At 52.1% G+C, this 18,666-nt stretch overlaps 6 protein-coding genes across 6 annotated transcripts; 4 read left to right on the top strand and 2 right to left on the bottom strand.

Annotated features, from left to right (window-relative positions):
• Window positions 1-4,186: 4,186 nt before the first annotated feature.
• Window positions 4,187-6,582, top strand: P170DRAFT_348004 (C6 zinc finger domain protein; the record flags this gene model as incomplete). Its single annotated transcript, XM_024843660.1, has 3 exons — window positions 4,187-5,238; window positions 5,289-5,566; window positions 5,636-6,582. 3 exons carry the CDS (start codon window positions 4,187-4,189, stop codon window positions 6,580-6,582), a joined length of 2,277 nt encoding a protein of 758 aa, XP_024710472.1.
• Window positions 6,583-7,751: 1,169 nt separating this feature from the next.
• Window positions 7,752-8,990, top strand: P170DRAFT_461097 (ankyrin; the record flags this gene model as incomplete). The annotated part of the gene is made up of 1 exon (XM_024851999.1): window positions 7,752-8,990. One exon carries the CDS (start codon window positions 7,752-7,754, stop codon window positions 8,988-8,990), a length of 1,239 nt encoding a protein of 412 aa, XP_024710471.1.
• A 945-nt stretch (window positions 8,991-9,935) lies between these two features.
• Window positions 9,936-12,166, bottom strand: P170DRAFT_470584 (Hsp70 family protein; the record flags this gene model as incomplete). Its single annotated transcript, XM_024852774.1, has 13 exons — window positions 9,936-9,952; window positions 10,008-10,149; window positions 10,203-10,380; window positions 10,436-10,453; window positions 10,510-10,607; window positions 10,660-10,759; window positions 10,808-10,965; window positions 11,023-11,192; window positions 11,253-11,319; window positions 11,372-11,416; window positions 11,471-11,925; window positions 11,985-12,055; window positions 12,111-12,166. 13 exons carry the CDS (start codon window positions 12,164-12,166, stop codon window positions 9,936-9,938), a joined length of 1,575 nt encoding a protein of 524 aa, XP_024710470.1.
• A 315-nt stretch (window positions 12,167-12,481) lies between these two features.
• P170DRAFT_470583 (uncharacterized protein) lies at window positions 12,482-13,689 on the top strand (the record flags this gene model as incomplete). The annotated part of the gene is made up of 5 exons (XM_024852773.1): window positions 12,482-12,490; window positions 12,544-12,600; window positions 12,668-13,436; window positions 13,497-13,619; window positions 13,679-13,689. 5 exons carry the CDS (start codon window positions 12,482-12,484, stop codon window positions 13,687-13,689), a joined length of 969 nt encoding a protein of 322 aa, XP_024710469.1.
• A 387-nt stretch (window positions 13,690-14,076) lies between these two features.
• Window positions 14,077-16,011, bottom strand: P170DRAFT_432705 (uncharacterized protein). The gene has a single exon (XM_024848321.1). The coding sequence runs from the start codon at window positions 15,946-15,948 to the stop codon at window positions 14,119-14,121; it is 1,830 nt and encodes a 609-aa protein (XP_024710468.1). The 5' UTR covers window positions 15,949-16,011; the 3' UTR covers window positions 14,077-14,118.
• A 648-nt stretch (window positions 16,012-16,659) lies between these two features.
• On the top strand, window positions 16,660-18,327 carry P170DRAFT_421761 (Metallo-dependent hydrolase; the record flags this gene model as incomplete). Its single annotated transcript, XM_024847388.1, has 5 exons — window positions 16,660-16,890; window positions 16,946-16,994; window positions 17,052-17,183; window positions 17,247-17,549; window positions 17,606-18,327. 5 exons carry the CDS (start codon window positions 16,660-16,662, stop codon window positions 18,325-18,327), a joined length of 1,437 nt encoding a protein of 478 aa, XP_024710467.1.
• Between the last annotated feature and the right edge of the window lie 339 nt (window positions 18,328-18,666).

The following is an 18,666-nucleotide window of genomic DNA, read 5'->3' as shown; positions in this document are numbered from 1 at the left end:
GTTAATCTCATGGCCTTGCTGACGAGGCGGCTCATGGACGGGAGAGACTACGTGCACCATCGACAGAACGACAGCGTCTGGCTCGCGAGAGTGGTGAGCAACCAAACGCTGACCGCGTGGTGCAGCAACTTATGAGTTCTGGGTGATGATGGATTCATACTCCGTCTTATCAACGTGATACTCGACTAGAGCCCACCGAAATCGACTGGGTGAGAAATGGAGTTGGGGGCCGCGTCACAAACCACTTAGCGGTTCATAAGGGGGCCAAGCCCCCAATCATCGCGTCCCCTGTGGCAGTGTCTCAGGAGATAATCTCGGAATAGATGCATCGGGCCTCCCTTTTTCCTTCTTCCGCAGTAGTCCAGCATGCCTGCTTGCCAAGTGCCCTGGCTCCGTCAACTTGCGAACGCTCTGTCCCTGTCGCGGAACAAATGGGAAATCCGCACTTCGTCCGGGATGGACGGATGCTCCAAGGCAGAAGTGGGGACTGGGGTGGACTCCACTAGGTAAAAAGAAAAGGAAAGGAAAGAAAAGTTTTTAATTAGACCAAAGCTAGCGCCTTGATTCTCGTTTCAGACCGTCAGCATTCAGGGCAGATCGTTCGTATTCCACGATCCACCGTAAATCAGCATTCAGGAGACCCTCCGGGGACGAACCGTCCGGATCGTCTGCACATCCAGAATGTACGGAGTACGCAGTATGTACTCTGCGTAGCTTCGTGCCAGGGAGGGGGGTTCAGTCGTAGGTGGTATTGCTCGCTAATCCACTCCGGAGTAGGTCAAAGTGGCATACGGTTCATGGTTCCATTCGGACGCCGGAATTGTCGACTTCGCCAGTCTAGCGAGGCGGTCATTGACATCATCTCTGGCTATCTTTGCCGGGATACCACCATGCCCGTTGTCAACTTACGGAGTGAGTCTGACCTTGACTCGAAAGGGTAGGATTTTCCCATTCCAGGTTTTAAGCCCCCGTTGGCTTCCATCTCTCTAGTCTTCGCCCGAATCTGGTTGGTCCGAGTCGATGCCGGTGGATTCGCTAGCGATCGGCTGAGATCTATTATCTGACAGGCCCTGTTGATATCAATGCTAAGAAATGGTAATACTTGACATGATAAGAAAAGGTCCATTCTAAGACATGGCGCAGTGGGCACGTGTCCATGGCAACCCCAACGTTGGCCAGCGACAACTTCTCCAAGTCTTTGTGTGTTTCCGCGAACTCCAGTGTTATTTCCCACCGGATTCGGTTAGTTGAACCTCATGGCGTCGTGGTCTTGGATGTCTCTGGAGACTACTCCCTAGTCCCTAATAGTCCGTGGGTGGTCTTGTCATGCCATTCACGACCATGGCAGTTATTGATTGACTCTTGGCATTGGGCGCCCTACTGTCAAGCCACAAGCCCTAGGGCCGAATCTCTCTGATCTAATTAACCTTGCGATGAAAACATACCAGTTTGTGCTTTCAGTGTTGTACATTTGGGATGCAGTATTACAGACTATATCTCGGCGGGGTGATCTTTGAATTCGAACACTTTAATGAAACTCTTAAATATTTATCCCCAAACTGCCCCTAAAAGTCTAGATACGCCTGCACTTGACAACGCTATTAATCCTAGGGCGTGTTGGGTTCTGGGTCCCAGGCATCATACGAAGTAGATCCTTGGTCCTGCTCGATCCGTCGCGCCCGACGCCTGCAACAATATGAAGCACAATGCAGCGAATCATACATAGTAATAGATTAGTTGCGCATCTTGCCCCGAGACCCCGCTATGAGATAATTGCTAGCAGACGTTTCTCGTGTTTAGAAGGGAAGGTCTCCAAGAATTCCCGGCGGGCAGATTGAGCGCGACGCCGCCTTAATGCAAGCCACAGATTCTCTAACACTCTAACCCCTTGGATCGACCTTCTTTTCATAGAAATAACCATAAGTTTTTGGAAGATCTACCACGTGTTGCGGGCGTATCCTCTGGGGGCGATTTGCGATTCTGCTAATCCTACTAGCTCCTCTCTTTTCGGCCCCTCCTTTCCCCCTCAAACTATGCATAGCGCAACGGCGATGTCTTAAGCCGTCGACATAGCTGCGTCTAGCTGCAGAATACTAAACAAGCCGTCCGTTACAAAAGTGCGGTGGCACAGGTATCACCCCGGCTAGGTTGATCATGGCTATCACGGCATGACTCCGTTCGATGTCTAGTCACGACACGGGGATTATCCGGGGCCCTCCAAGGCCACGTGGGGAGATGCTAGACCAAGCTTACTTCGAACGGCTCGCCTGCAGGATCAAACAAGATATGCAGATGGTTCTATTTACGGCCATGGGGGCGTCAGACCCCTGTAGGTCTGGAGGTATACTTTCGTTCTGAAATCATTGGACTGAGCTCCGTTCAACGAAGACCAGATACGCTTTCAAGGGCGTGCCATACAATAAGATAATGAGACACTCATGGTATCGTCTAAGCAGGTAAACGATGCTTACATTGGTTGATCCGGTGATCTAAACCGGGTCCAACGGGCGGAAGTATCCCGTGCCCCGTTCACAGCGGAAGGAAGAACTATAGCGAGTGCCAACGGATGAGTGACAAGTTGACAGTCGGCTTCTGTGCCGAGAGCACGACAAGAGACGGAGTACCTATAGCAAGGCCAGCCCAAATAGGAAGGTGGTCAAAACTACCTACCGTAGGTGAGTCCCTAAAGTGAGGTGCCCTATGCTTTTGCATCGTCAGATCATGCTAACATCAACTCTACGGACTACGGAGTAGTTTCAGGTAGCGCACGGAGTACGGAGTCGGAATGCTGGAAGCACCTACCCAAGACGATCTTCATCTCCATCCTTCAGGCCCTAGGACACTGCTAAGAAGCATGGCATGAAGGGTTGAAGGAGCTCCCATCTTGCCAATACCGACTCCTAGGAGGTGGTTCAGAGGAACTCCATACTCCAGACTCGGGCCAGGGGGATCTTGGAAATTTCCCGAAGCGGCAATCGAGGTCCAACGGGCCGCTGGCAGGGTCTCCATCGCATGGAAATGATTGGCCGAGGGCAGTGGCGTGGCGGGGACGGCTGACCGGTGATTCGTCAGGTTTCAGTCCGTTCTCAAAAGGGACCTAAAATTAAAAGATCTTTTTAGTTCCATTTTTTCAGGCTTCGAATTTCTTTACTCCGTCAGTCTCGTGTGCTTCTCTGCTTAGAGTTCTGGCTTGACGTGCCGGTGGGGGTTTCTCCGACTCATCTCGGGTTTGGCCCCAAGTGCCAGACCCTGTGGTCTCTGGAGTTCTTCTCCGTACAGAGTAGAGTACCAGATGAAGGGCACACTAGTGTCGATACTCGAGACTGGTATTCCAAGCCTACATACCTCTCTACCATGGGCGGCCACGTTTTTTACCATCCCTCGTCCTGCATGGTACTTCCTGAAAACCAATCGGAAACAATCTCCGCCGAGACTACGAAATCCACGTTCTCAGCAGGGGTTGCGGAATGAGGCTGTGGTTATACGGCGCAGGTGCCCAGTACTCAGTGAAGGCATCAACGAAGCAAAAAAGACGCCGTTCAAACGCTATTAAATTACCCCCCCGTCGACCCATGTGGCCGGGAGCTCACATGACCCACTGCTCCAAGTCGAAACCGGCCCGGCGTCGTTCTTCTTCGCATCCCTCGTTCTCCTCTCCGCCATGGCGCCTTGCGACTTCTGCGCCACCTGCAAAGCGGAGACCTCATTGGCGTGTGGTCTGCAAGCCTGCATCAAGGATTGACCTCGCTTCCCTTTTAATCTGATCCTATCCGATTTTATTCTTAGCATCCTCGATCTGCAGGCCGACAGATCACTACGGAGTACGGATTCGCTATCTCCTGAGATTTTTGGGGTCTGGTTTCACCTCACCCCATCTGGTTATTCTTCACTTCTTTATTGCGTCCGTCACCCGTGCTAGCAATGGCATTGCTCATAGCCCGTTTTTATTTTTCCTTCTAACTTCCGCCCTTTGGTGGTGGGTCTCTGCTCGGTTTGCGGAAGACATGAAAGGTTTGCCATCTGCGCACCTACAGCCCTGTTTTATCAGCCCTCCATTTGAGTTCGCATTTCGTCAGACTCCCGTCTTTGCTCTCTCTCTCTTTTTTATTTTTTTTTTTTTTGTCGCTGGTTAGTTTCTTATTTCCCGGGCTGCTTTTTTCGACATCAGGCTGCGGATACCTAGATCATGTCGACCACCCCCGTCACCACTACTCCGAGTGACGCAGGCCCGGCCCAGCAACCCGCCCCAACACAGCAACTCAATAGGTCCTGTGAATCGTGCCGAAGTCTGAAAGTGCGCTGTCTACCGGATCATGTCTTCCCCAATCAATGTCAGCGATGCGTAAAAGCCAAGAGATCCTGTGTCTTTGTGGCCCCTCAGCGACGGCGGCCACGCAAGCGAACTGACTCGCGGGTGGCTCAGTTGGAACGAGAAATGCGCCAGATGCGTTCTCTCCTCAAAGATCGCATTCGAATCGACGAAAGTAGCACCGAAAGCACGGGAAGTGAAAGAGAGGACTCTTTCGAACCCGAGTTTGGATCGGAATCCAGGGAGGCTTTGCAGACCATCCCAGATGCTCCGAGCAGCACGTCGGGATCGATCCGACCTATCGATGCCTCTCCGGGCTTTGCATCCGTCTCGTATCCACATACTTTTGAGGATGGCTCAATACCCGCGACTTCTTTTAACCCAGCCCAAGCCAGATATTCCCCCGAGGTGGCCATCGGGGATGACGTTGTCGACCGGGGAGTGATCAGCCTGGATTATGCCAACAAACTTGTGGCATTTTACATGACAGACCTGACGATGTTTTCTCCCATGGTGACATTGCCGTGCGATACGACCGCCGCCCAGCTGCGTCGCTCGAAGCCGGTGCTTTTTCTGTCGGTGATTGCGGCAGCCGCTATTGCCGTGGACGAGGGCCTAGCAGCCGTCCTCAACCGTGAGATGGTTCGACTTTATGCCGAGCGCTTTTTCATGAACGGCGACAAGTCCTTGGAACTGGTTCAAGCCTTGCTGTTAATGATCGTCTTCTATTATCCCCCCGACTCGCCCTCGAAATTGCAGCATTATCAGTATACCCATATCGCCGCCACAATGGCTTTGGAGATCGGCTTAGCCTCTAAGCGCAGAGTCCTCAACGCCACGGACCGTAAATCCAGCAGGCAGGATGGGTATGATCAGCACATGGCTGAACAGGCGAGGGCGATATTGGGGTGTTATCACTTGGCATCGACGTAAGTACTAAGCCTTTTGTGCAACAATCAATATACCTGACAGACCACAGGGTCGCAATGAAAACACGTCGACCCAACCTGCTTCTTTTCAATGATTGGATGGAAGAATGTGTCAAACACCTTGAAAACTCGCCGAATTTGCTCGATAAGCATATGGCCACGTGGTTTGAGCTGCAACGAATCATTGACGAGGCGATGGCCTCCTTCGGCCTAGACGACACAAGTTCCACCACTCCTTTGACGGAGTCGCGAATCCAAGCTATACTGAGGTGGTTTGATAGTCGGATGCAATCTTGGATGAAGAATGTCCCCACGGAGTTATTCACTGGTTAGTTCACCATCTCTGCTGGCAGAGTCGAATCCAAAAGCATTGAGCAATATTAACTTCTCTCAACAGTGCCGATGGCCTTCGAATATCACTATACCATCCTTGCCATATATGAGCTGGCCGTTGGAGAAGGATATCGAGATCCCGATGCCATCAAGCGACAATATTACACGCTTCCCAGGCCGGAAGACGATGGCAGTGAGCGGCATCAAACCCCACCGAGTGCCGTGCGTGTAGACGTTACAATCAAATGGATGAATGCAGCCCAGGAGACACTCGATACCTTTCTCAAGTGTGAGACAGACGTAATGCGAGCCATCCCCAATCTTGTCTACACCCGAGTCGGGGTAGCCATGATGTCTCTTCTCAAGATCTATTTTTCGGTCAGGTCAGGAGGCTTGGGGGAATTTATAACGACCCAGTCCATCAACGTGGAAAAGTACCTGGACGCGATGACCAACAGCCTGAGCGAAGCCAGTGGCGGGGGCAAGTACAGGATCCCCAGTCGATGGCTGTATGTCATTGCGATCAAAGCTCGGAATTGGTATGATAAGTTCCAGCAGCGGCAGATGCAGAGAGAAACAGGGCTTGCTCCCCCGACCCAGACAAGCCCATCCACATCGCAAGCTCCGGCTTCATTTGCACATCCTCCTTCATACGACCCAGCGTCCACCCTGCCACAGCCGACCGGAGCGTACGGAATGAGCGTGGACGTGCCGCAGGTCTCGGCGTATCCAACGGTGGGTGGCGGTTATGGAACGCCAGGAGGAATGACCCCAGCGTGGCCACCTGATCAGGGCACAAACCACCTTAATTTTTCGGGCGTGACACAGTTCTCAGTATATACTCCACCCATCGTGTCGTCACAGTATGCATATGAGGCATCTCAGCCGAGGGTTGTCCAGGGCGGTGCACTACATAACGGTACACCGATGGCTCCCAATACCGGAATGGAGCTCGATGGCTGGGTCCCAGATGGGGGGATATTGGGAATGCCCAGTTTGCCGGAGATCTAGAGGCATGGCTCGCATGAAAACAGCGTTATATACCCATAGCGTTAAATTTCCCCTGTATATAGAGTCGACCAGGGTGTCATGGTCAGTAAAAATACCCCAATAGACGTTCAATTTCCATAGTACGGCGTAGACATGAGATTTAAACGAGCGAGAGATAGGAAAGATAAAGAAAAGAAAGAAAAGAAAGAAAAAAGCAAAAGGAAAAGGAAAAAGAAAGACCAAAAGAAAGCCAAACAGGCACCAAGACATTTAAGAGAAAAAAAATGGATCATGGGAAAACCTCGGCAGAAATCCAGAATCGGGGCCATCGGCAGCTTCGAAACCTCCGAGCCAACAGAGCCTCCGCATGGGGGATCTCGTCAGAATTTCCATTCCGTTTCCAACATCCCATCCAGAACCAATAAGTCGTCGTCTGCTTGTCCCTTGTTGGATGCGTCTCCATTAGCGTGAGACATGTTGGTGATCTGCTCGCCACCGACCACTTCATTTGCGATGGCGACATGACGGTGAGAATGGATGCAGGAGTTCCTTCATTTATTTATTTCGTTTCACTTCATATTATTCCATTTTGCTTTAGTATTTGTTTTATCATCCCCCGCCTGGAACGACGTGGAGATCCACACCTCTGGGGTATACGAATACGAGGGAGAAATCATCCGGATCTGCACCGCCGAACCCTAGAGTTTGAACGAAGCTTTACTTCTACTCTTGAAAAGTTGAAATTCCCATCTATGTCTACCCCTCCACGCCATGGAACCACTTTCTTCTGCACAATCAGCCCAATGTCCAACCGCCTAAGCAAGGCTATCTATGTCCATCCTCCCCAACAGCATCGTCAAGAGCAAGCTCATAGACCTCCATCTCCCCAATCCCCATAGGACAGACACATCATATGGATGGAATGGCGTCGTGGATCTCGGACTCTTTAGTCCCTGTTAGACGGCGAAAACCGTCTGTATATTCTGTTACTTACTGACAAGTCCTCTTAGATACACTCGCCATGTTCACTCTAGGCTTGCACCCGCGCAGTCCTTCGCCATGACTTTCCTAGGTTTAGGGGATATGCACCTGTTAGTGTACTATTCTCCTTCTAGCTAGACAGTTTCTAGATATCGGAGTTCATGTTCCTCCCTCATCCACACCACTGCCATACTTAATAGTCATACATCATGTCGTTAAGCCGATTGCCGCTCGAGTTGATCCTCAATATCGCGCACTTTCTTCGTTGCCAGAGAGACCTCAGCTCTTTCATGCGCACCACGCGAACCTTTTACAGTCTGGTACACCCTGTTCTATATCGGTTCGATGTTCGAAAGCGCCTCGGCTCGGCGTTGTTATTTGCAGCCAGCAACGGGTACACCGACTTGGTGAAGAAACTCCTTGCTGCCGGCGCCAGCATAGAGGCATGCGACCGGACCGACGTTTACGGCGAATATGAAATGAAGCCGGACGGAACCTGCACCAAGGCAGGCAACCCGATCCTCGCCGCTGCCCATCATGGCCATCTTGCAACCCTCAAGACCCTTCTCGCCGAAACTCGGCCGCGTCAATCGTGTACCAATCCTCAAATGCGCGTGGTTCTCCATTGGGCGATTCGCTCCCATAATATCGAGATCATCGATTTGATGCTTGCCCGAGGGGCTGCGATCGGTCTGCCGAAGGGTGAATATATCGTCTTCCTGAAATCAAACACTGCTCTTGGGGTGGCCATCACTTCGGGCTGCCCCGACGAGATCCTGGAGCGGCTTTTGCAGAGGGGCGCCGAGGTTTGGGAGCCTGAGAACCCCTGCCCTTGGTACGAAGCGACGGTGCAGCGTGAGGGGCACATGCTGCAGCTACTGCTCAAGCATGGACGCCGGCCCAACTCGGACCGAGTGCTATGTGAGTTGGCGCTGCGCTGCGACGATACTAGGGCGCTAGCGCGGATCACAGACCCCACGACTGGAGGGCTGGATATCCGGATCCATGGCCATCCAGCATTGTTCACCGCGGTCGAAATGGGGCACTTCGAAATGGCCAAGTACTTGGTCGCGCATGGTGCCAATCCGCATCTCCATTGCAGCTACCAGGAATGGGGTGGGCGGTACAGCACCGTCTGGGCAGCGGTGCAGGCCCGACACATGGGCCTCTTGCGCTTCCTCGTCACCGAGCAAGGGGTTCGTCCGGACGAGCAGGACATCCGGGAGGCTGTCCGGGCGGAATTCGAGGAAGCCGTTACGCTGCTGTCATCCCGCGGCTGTCAGGAGACGCCGGAAAAGGAGTACATGACATCCTACGTTACGGCGTTGAAGGAGAAGATGAACTTGAAGCCGAGCTTTCACATCACGACCCACGCGCATCTCCGGTGTCCGACTAGTAAAGCAGCATTCCTTGCCCAGGTGCGCGGTAACTACCCAACCTGGCACTAGTTGGTGATAGCTCGCCAGAAGAGTCCTCGGTGCACTCCTGCCAAGGGAATGCCAATTTTGTCAAGCATTGAGAACTACGGAGTAGCTAGTCTGATCATGAATCCTATTAATATGAACATACCACGCTAATAGCATGCATCCGCCAAGTTGATGTAACCTCCGCCAGGCACCCTGTAGAGCTAATGCAGGTTCGTCACGACCGGATTTCAGTCGGTGGCTTCTATGCAGTAGGCATTCATTTCGGCGTTTTTCGGTTCTCAATGCGAGATTTTGGCCAGCCGTCTGCAACCGGGCTGGTACAGTCTGCAAAACTACGGTATTTAGCTGGTTCTCGTTGCGTACTGTGGTGTTTGCAGACGAGCCTAGAAATCGTTGAGTACTATCTACGAGAGTCGTAAGAGTAGCTAGGGCATGTTACATCCAGAGTGAGGGATTTAATTACACTCCAAGAAGCACAGAAGTCGATGGTAGTTTCTTCTCTCTCCCAATCCCGGCTCGAGTCCGCCCTCCCCTTCTCGAAGGACCCAGTGAACCCGTATGTGGGTAGTGGTTGCAAGGTGTTTTGGAAGGGTTATTTCGTTTCCGTTGGCGTTTAGGAAGAGCAAATGTCATGTGGATGCTTGGTGGGAAGGGAGGTGAAAACTGGTATAGGAAGATAACCCGGGTGTATAATTTGTAGGATAGCTCGAAGGGAGAGACAAAATCTTTGATTATAAAACTAGATTCTGACCACAGCAAACGTATTAAAGCAACACACTGCGCACTGAAACACTCAAGAATACTTCGATCGGACGATCCCATAAGATATCCCTTCGAATTGAAGCTCAAAGATTAGGGAGGATGCGGGAGTCAGCACCAGGTCAAATGATATCTTGTAATACTCGACCCCCTTTGAGTTGCATCTCTTCTGAAACAGGCGTCGAGGAATCTTGGTGAGATCCGCTTCTAAGCGACACAATAACCTAATGTCTTGGAACGTCAGAAAGAGTAGGGGATACTCTGCTCGTGCCAACTTACTGTCATCTCTGGTCTTCGGGGCATCCGCAGCATTGCAATGGTAAAGAGACGAATGATGAATCAGCTCAGTCTGTGCTCTATCCACGCGGGCAGTGAAATAGAGGCGTATCCTGATCGGTTGGTCCTCGTACATTGGGGAGGCCTTGGGCCCCAGAATCAGCTGGATCGTGAAACTAGACTGGGGGAATCAGTCACCTTTTTAATGAACCATCGCATCTCAGTAGCCAAGTTCAATTCCTCCACATCATCCCAGTATCTGTTCTGGGTGCTGTGAACTTTTGGAAGCCAAGGCACTCCACATGTAGCCCCGTAGTGTCGACGCGCAATTCGAGACTCGACCTGATTGCCCTGTAATCCACGATGCACCGCACCTCTTTGGGGCACTGTCAGCTGAAAGTTCGATCGTCTTTCCATGGAGGTAGGCCTACCTCACAACAGCCGACCAGCTGCATGTTTCTAACCGTCAGCATTCTTCCTCTCTCGTGGGGTGAGTGACACCTACGCATCCTGGGGCTGCAGGATCCTCGCGGTTGGATGGCCCTTTTTCAGTCGGTTAAAAAGACACGGGGAAGATCCGAATCCACCGACAAGAATGATGGCCTGCGATCAAGTCAGCTGGAACGTCTTGCAATCGGTAACTCAGGGTCGTAACCTTGGTCGAGAATCCACGTTGTGCTATAGTCGCCACCTGGCCGGCAACCAGCTCCTCGACGTCCCGGACGATGGGCTCAAAAATGCGCTCGAGGTCATTACTAAAAGGGCGTCAGTATTCAGTCTCCCAGTTAATGCGATGAGCTCACGCGCTCAGTGGGAAGCAGCCTCCTATAATCGGGATGGTCGGATCATCCTGGACATTCGCAATCGGGATGAACTTGTCGGGCTCGGTGTATTCATCGTCGCCTACTACTGTATCGGAGTCTTCTAAAGTACTGCATGACTGACTTGGTCCAGTGGAGGTCTAAGCATATTGAGTGTGTTTAGCCTGAGGACTGGCCACTCTTCATCAACCACCTACCTCGCTCTTTTCCTCTCTTCCAGCGTAGTAAGGCTTCACGCGATCTTGCCAGTAAGATCGCACTGCATCCTTGCATGGGTCCGGTAAAAAGTCGTACTTCTCGGCTCCCATCCTACCACGGACGAGGTTTTCAAATCTTTCATCTAAGAATAGGGATCCACAGACGCGTCCTACCACCGGAAATTAGTTGAGGAACCAACAGTATGTCTCCTCGGAAGGGGGGATTTAACCTGTTCCCTCGGTCACTTCCACGAGCTCCAAGGGCTCCAGGGTTTTTATCCGATACGCAATGAGATCCTGTCGAGGGAGTTACTACTTCCGTGATCCCACGTTTGCTCACAAGACCTACCACTGTTCCTCCACCGGCATCACAGACGATGAACACGTCATTTCCCTGTAGTTGTCAGAACCTGATCTTATGCACGATAAGTCCAGCAGAATCACCCACAGAGAATGAGCCAGGTAGGACCTTGCGCAGCGCATGCAACGCCGCAGCCTCTGGCTCAGAAATGAGAGAGATGTCCTCCGCCGGAAGACCGGCTTGGATGGCGGCGCTCATCGTCCGGTCTTTGGCCTTGTCAGACCAGACGGCTGGCACGGTGAGAATATATCGCAAATTCATATCAGTCTGATCTGGAATCAAGCGATCTTGGAGCATGATTTGCTTGGCATGCCTGACGAGGCGTTCCAAGTAGTCCGCGGTGACTTGTACCGCACTCTTATTGTGTTTCTCCAGCAACCCTCCCGAAGCCAACGAGTGGGCATAGCCAAATTTCTGTTCGTCGTCCAGCAGTAACTTGATTCCCCGGAAGCCTTTCGTGCTTAAATCGACCTGGTAGCCCCATCTTACGCCCCGACCTTTATCGTCATAGTCTATCACCGACGGGACTTTGGCGTAGGTTCCTGTTTGTGAGTTAGTCGATATGGAAACTGGAATTTCCATGGCATAACTAATTGCTGACGATTTCGTTGGTCCTGCCAGGCTGATACTACCTGGATATCATTCTTAGACCCCTCGAGTGCCCAAGCGATCCTGCAGACTGGTCAGTATGTTTCGACATTACGAATGACTAGGATCCTTCCCATACCCACTATACGTCGTGCCGAAATCGATCCCAACCACATATGACGGCCCCTGAGACATGGTGTTAAGAAAGCCACAACCCGTATTTTTTTTTTTTTTTTTGCTAAACTAGAAAGGATAGAAGGTCTGAAGGAAGAATGGGATGCTTCCGGCAAGTCGTGACATTTATACGACGTCGTTGCACAATGGTTCAATCATGATGACGCCGACGGAGCGTTATCCCTTTCTTACCATTTTCTCGCCTCATCCCAAAGCTTGTTTTGAAATATTTTATATCTAGCAGCCCGTCCCTAGCTTCAGATTTTATCAGAAAGCCCCCTTCATTGCTCGGAATGTCGGAGTTTTTGTCGAAACTCTTGTGGCCATGGTCTGGCCATGACCCCGGTAAGGCTTGAATTACCTAGGTGTCAATAAAATGTTTTTGTGCTAACTTATAGCATGAGTCCCAGGAGGTTCAAGAGCAGCTTAAGCGTGAAAGTCTAGCGTTGTGCGAGGTACGCAGGACCTCTATTCCTCCATCCTGAGCCCTTGGATCCGTTCATAAGCTAAAATCTCAGCAAGGAGAACAAATATCTCAAGAGCCGACTAGACGCAAGCGACCAAGCACGTTCAGTCAATGGCGAGACAATAAGGCAGCTGAAATCGGTAGTCGTTCGGTGTCGAGGAGACAACTTGCGTCTCCAGCGGCGAGCAAAGGAAGTTTACCGCAAGCACTTAATCGACTCTACGAGGATTCGAGATCTAGAAAAGCAGATCAAGGACCATTATCGAGATCATGAGAATCTACAGAATCAAGAAAAAGCCAGGCAGTTGCTTGACGCCACGAAGATCCAACGGCTGGAAACGGAAGCCACGAAGCATCGACAGGACAACCAACTCCTCCGAGAGCAAATGGAAGACCGGCACTCGCTTGACTCCGAGAAAATTCGACAACTGACTAGTTTACTAGATCAAGCGCGCGAGGAAGCTGGAAAGACCGAAGAGGCACACCGAGGGAAACTATACGAGTTGTACAACATGATCAACTCGTTGCAGATCGGACCGGCACAGTTGAATGACGAACAGATCACGCAGAGGATGCGCGAAGTGGGCCACGACTTGGATTCATGGATCAGGTTGAATTTCAAGGATAACCAAAAACCCGCGACTCTCGCGCAGAAGGAATCTGGTAGTCAATTTCCGTGCAACTCCCTTCAGCTCCAGGCTTGGATCCAAGGAAGTGTTACACAGCTGATTCATGACCACATTTTGGCTCCGCGTCATTTTGGACTAGTCAACAATTCCTTAGGTCGTTTCATTGATGATTTAAAGGAGGGTATTAAGAAGAATCGTACGGGATAACTCCAACCGAGTATACAAGGGAACTGTGCACTATTCTGACTGTCTCTAGATTCTGATGAAAGGGCCCTGAGAACATGGCAAGCCATAACCTGTGACTTCATTGATGTGGCTACAAAGCACGATCGAGAATATATAATTCAGTGGATTGTCAACATTAACGAGGAGCACTTTAGTAGGTATTCATCCACGAACGAAAAGTCGAGGAGATACCGCCTCCAACTGCTTTTGCAGAGATGCTCTGATTTAAAGGTTGCTCTTGGTCGACAACAAGGCCGGTACGTGTTCTACTGCAGCCCTCCAGGGACGAGCTTTCCATGGGTTCCATGGCGTTCGGTGGAGGCGATGGAGAATCAAGGGACAAAGTCGGGATGTGCCTTTGGCCTGGCCTGGAGAAACGATCCCTAGAAGGCACCGGGACTATCCTGGAGCCGGAGTTGGTGTGGACGATGGATTAGTCCTGCAGTGATACATCTTAATGCATTCTAAAGAGAAAGTGATATGGTCAATGTTCAAGAGTGCTACTTACATAGTAGTCCTTGAGGGCCATACTTAGATTAATCAAGTCAATTTGCTAGAGAGCAGCCTTAAGCCCTACATATAGATACCTAAAAAAGAAAAGAAAAGAAAAGAAAAAAGGGAAAACGGATTTGCTTGAGGCTATCGGATAGGACCTACGAAACATAGACAACCGACTGACTGGCATAGCAGTACGAAGGCACCAACGAGGTGGGCACGGTGATCCAGACGGACATGTACCAACTCATCCCTCGCAGCACCAGCATCCACCACGCATCCATCGCTCCATCCCGACCCCCGAATCTCCCCTCCATTTTACGGAGGAGGTCCTCCAGGGAATCCAGAATGACATGGCCATTCTCATGCCATTGATTGCGAGGCCCTTCGAATTTGCCCTTCGTGTTGCGCGCTTTGCCCTGACGAGCATTCTCCGTTGCCCGGGGCCACGCATCAGCCACTATGTTGATATACTCGGCCACCAGGAACTTGAAATGCTCGGGTCGCTCCGAGAAATACTGCGTGGTGCGTGTGTGCATCTCGTACAGGCGCTGGAGGTACCGTTGTTTCCCGGTGTTGATGTGCGAGGACGTCGCGTCGGTTCGTCCAGTGGATTGCTTCACGTAGGGGTCTTTCTCCCAGCGATCGAAGAAGTCGTCGGGATATTGGTCGTGGAGCTCGGTGAGATAATCGCAAATCATATCTAAATTCGATCGTTCGCGAGCCACGTCTGCACGTTTTCGCTGCTGAACCGTCTCTTTCAGCCGCAGGAGGAAGATCTCTCGCGACTCCCAGAACAGAAACGACGATCCGACCTGCGACGTGCGGATCGGATTCACAATCAGGTTGATGTCGGAGCCCGGTAGAGGAATAAAGGGGGACAGAAGCCCTACGAGGTCGCCGAGGGCGAAACTCGATCGAGATTGCCAGCCATTCACGATCCCTCGCTGCGAGTAGCCGTCCGAGAGCCGCGTCGCGACTTCTTTGGCGACACCCAGCCGGATCAGCGCTAGTCTCAGCAGGTGGTGCGTCTCTGCATCGTCGGAGCCCGCCAGATGGAAGTTGGACAATCCCAGCATCGAATCGCCAACGAGAATGCCACATGCCATCATGTCGGCTTCTTTCGTGGGCACAAGCGCATCCTTTCCAGGCACCCACTCAAATGCTGGCTCTCCGCCGTTGATTTCGTGCATCTGAATGGCATGGGCCTTTTTCTCGAAGCTATACTGGAACACCGGTCCCAATCCCCGCAGAAGCGTCGCCGACAGACTGTGTCCGTTCCCTTCGGCTCGCAGGAAACCCTCGCTGAATCGAAGGTCCAGCCAGCGCATTCCCATGCGATGCGCAATGACCACAATATCGCCCAACGTGCTGGTCGCGAGCGGCCTCGTCACCTCAGGGATCATCAGATCCCAGGATCTTTCCACGTACACCACGCCAAAGTCGCGCTCGGCCGTAGAAGGCGGCATCAAGGGCCCTTCTAACGCCTGCTTCTCCGACAGAGAAGGTCCGTTCACCCGCCATCTAGCCTGACAGTTATGAATCATGCGAAGAAGCAGAGTCCACGAAACTTGGTCACCGGGGGCAGTGGCGAGCTGGCGACGACGACGACCGCGCACCAGGCTCAGCTTCTGCCGCCATCTCGCCGTCGGCCGATTGCAGACCTCGTGGTCGCAGTTGTGGATTGTTTGCTGCAGCTCCCGGGGCGGCGTCGTATCGTTGATGCCGACGATTCGCGGGTCATTGGCTCTCTCGTCCGCGTCGTACGACACGATCAGCGGCGTGGTGTACTTCGTCTCGAATCGAAACTCAGACCAGCGCCAGCTCAGACGCGTCAGTTCCGACCAGGGACCGATGATGGATTCCGGGCAGCGACGATAGCCGTCGGCGGTACCGAAGAGCTGTTGCAGCAGCTGAACGGAGGCTATGAACATAGCAACAATGGCTATGATCAAGGCTGCCAAGGCAGTGTTCGCCTCGTCTATCATGGTGCCAAGCGCAGGGTAACAAGGACGAATATATTAATTAAATTATGGATGCGAAGTTGAGAGCTGCGTCGTTGAGAGGGATCAGCAACGCCCGTGAGCTGAGGGATTCTGCTACTACTAGGTGCTGGACTAGTCGTTCGGCTGATTGGTCCGACTTCCCTAGTAACTATCCCACAGTAAGCTTGCATCCCTCCGGTGTCTAGTATCAGAGTGTTTCACTATCTGGAATGACTAGTGAGTAAACAAAAGCTGACTGCCCTGCGCCATAGTTACTGTTGCTAATTTGCGGATGAGCTCCACGAATTAGGGCTATGCCAACATGAACGCATGTACTAGCATCACGTACTAATATGCGAACCCTGGCAAATCTAGGCTTGGCCTAAGATACGAGTGAGAACCGATCTGACAGATGTTTACAAATATTTGAATATAGAAAATCAACCTCCACGGTGGCTTGCCGAGCTATGTCATCGTGTCGCAACCCCCAGCTCGCCTTCAAGGATACTATTAGTTGTCCACACGATCAAAGAATCGGTGTATATTCCCTGCAAACAGGCGCATCTCGGACTTCTGGAGCAACCCAGTCGAGTACGGAGTTCCCGGAGTAGACGTTGTTGCGCGATGAGGGGTTGAGCAGGCCATACTACATAAAACTGCCCCTTTGTCACATTCAGTTTCGATTCACTCTTCAAGTAACCATCACTCGCAAGTATGTCTGCTTCTCCTTCTGGTTATATCATTCTTCGCAATGGGACCGTTCTGGTCCACGAGGGAGCCCATGTCAAACCGCTGAGAGGACATGATATCTTGATCGAGGGGAATACGATCAAGAAGATCGGTCAAGGTCTGGAGTTGCCCCCTGGTGGTCAGGAGGTGGATTGTACCAGGAAGATCATCTCGCCTGGCTTTGTGGATACGCATCATCATGTGTGGCAGACGCAGGTAAGTGTTAGCGACGCTGCAAATCGCCTGCATGCGTTGCTGATCCGTGTCACAGCTGAAAGGCCGTCATTGCGATCATACTCTAACGCAGTACTATCCTACCGGTATGAAATCGGCCTCTAGCATCTTTTCCGTCACGCACAACTGACTCATATCGCCAGGAAACATGCAACCCTTCAACTACAAGCCCGAGGATGTCTTCTGGGGGCAGCTCGCAGGCTGTCTACAGAGCATCGACGGGGGCGTGACCACCGTCGTCGATCATGCACATATGACCTATTCTCCAGACCACGGTATGTAGCCCTGAAGTCGTATCTGGAGAAAGATGCATCCAACATACTAACCCATGAATCCAGTGGATGAGGGGCTTCGGGCCTCTGTGTCCTCCGGACTGCGCATGTTCTTCTGCTACAGCGCGATCCCACTGGTCAAGAGCTGGTCATCAACCCTGGAATATGAGCCGGAATTCCCCCCATCCTGGTGGCTGACAACCCTTGAGCGATTACTCAAGACCGAGCCCTTCGGCAGCGGTCGGGTCAACCTAGGTGTTGCTCTTGACTTCATGTACGGTCAGGAGGTTGTCCTTGATCTGTGGAAGAAGGCCAGGGAGTTGAACGTAAAGCTCTTGACGTCGCATTACGTTCCGCGATTTGAAACGGGTATGGTAGTCCACGTTTACCCCGTATATCGATTTGAACGCTCATGTTCCATCCAGAAAGCACCGTGCAGCTCCTTTCCGAGCACAACCTCCTCAGTCCCACTACCGTCCTCTCCCATGCCAACGACTTATCCGAGACTGACGCCCACAGTCTCGTGAAGAACGACATTTTCGTCGCCGCGACCCCCGAAACAGAGCTCCAGATGGGCCACGGCTATCCTGTCGCATTCCACCCTGCTATCAAATCCCACACGTCCTTCGGCATCGACTGCCACTCCAACAATTCGGCCGACATGCTCACCCAAATGCGCCTGGCCTTGCAGCACTCGCGCGCGACCGGTAACCTCGCCACCCGCCAGAACGGCGAAATGCCGCGCGTCGACATTACCGTTGAAGAGGCGTTCAATCTGGGTACGATCCAGGGCGCCAAGGCTGTGAACATGGCCGACCAGACCGGCAGTCTGGCCGAGGGGAAGAGGGCGGACATCGTCGTCTTCGACGCGACTAGTCCGGGCATGGTCTGTGCGGCCGAGGAGAACCCGGTGGGTGCGATTCTCTTGCATGCAGGAGTGCGCGATATCGAGATGGTGATTGTGGATGGGCAGGTGAGGAAGGAGGGTGGACGGTTACGGCCAGTCGAGATCCTGGAGAAAGTGGATGCCGCGGAGGGTGTCGAGACTGGTTGGGATGAGATCGCCAAACATCTTCTGGAGAGTCGCGAACGAATCATTCAGAGATCTCAGGGACAGGATTTCGCGGCCGCCAAGCTGGGACTTTAATTAGGGCAGAAGAATGGTCCAGATGATGCATGGATCTTGGTTGGTTTTTGCTGGTCATTTGGGGGGTCTAGTGGAAATCTAGACGTGATCTTTGCTGTTATGTCTGTACGAAGCTTGCCAATAACTCTTCTCTGGACGAACAACAGTACTCGATGCTATTGCTGAAAAATGCCCGAGGTCTCTAGACAGAGGAGCTCTTGCTCGCAGACCCAACAGATCTGGACCCGGAGAATTGGGGCTCGGCGGACGGATGCCACTTCGGAAGTTGGCATGACGTATCACGGATCACGGACCCTCTGCCATTGTCTCGAGTTCAGATGGGATGGCGGGGATGATGGA

The sequence above is a fragment of the Aspergillus steynii genome (assembly GCF_002849105.1).
Source record: "Aspergillus steynii IBT 23096 chromosome Unknown P170scaffold_1, whole genome shotgun sequence".
NCBI lineage: Eukaryota > Fungi > Ascomycota > Eurotiomycetes > Eurotiales > Aspergillaceae > Aspergillus > Aspergillus steynii.
The sequence above is the reverse complement of the archived record's forward strand: the minus strand, read 5'-3'. Positions and strand labels throughout refer to the sequence as shown.

Coding starts and splice junctions, on each gene's coding strand:
- P170DRAFT_432705 (XM_024848321.1), bottom strand. CDS start 15,948: ATGATAGACGAGGCGAACACTGCCTTGGCAGCCTTGATCATAGCCATT.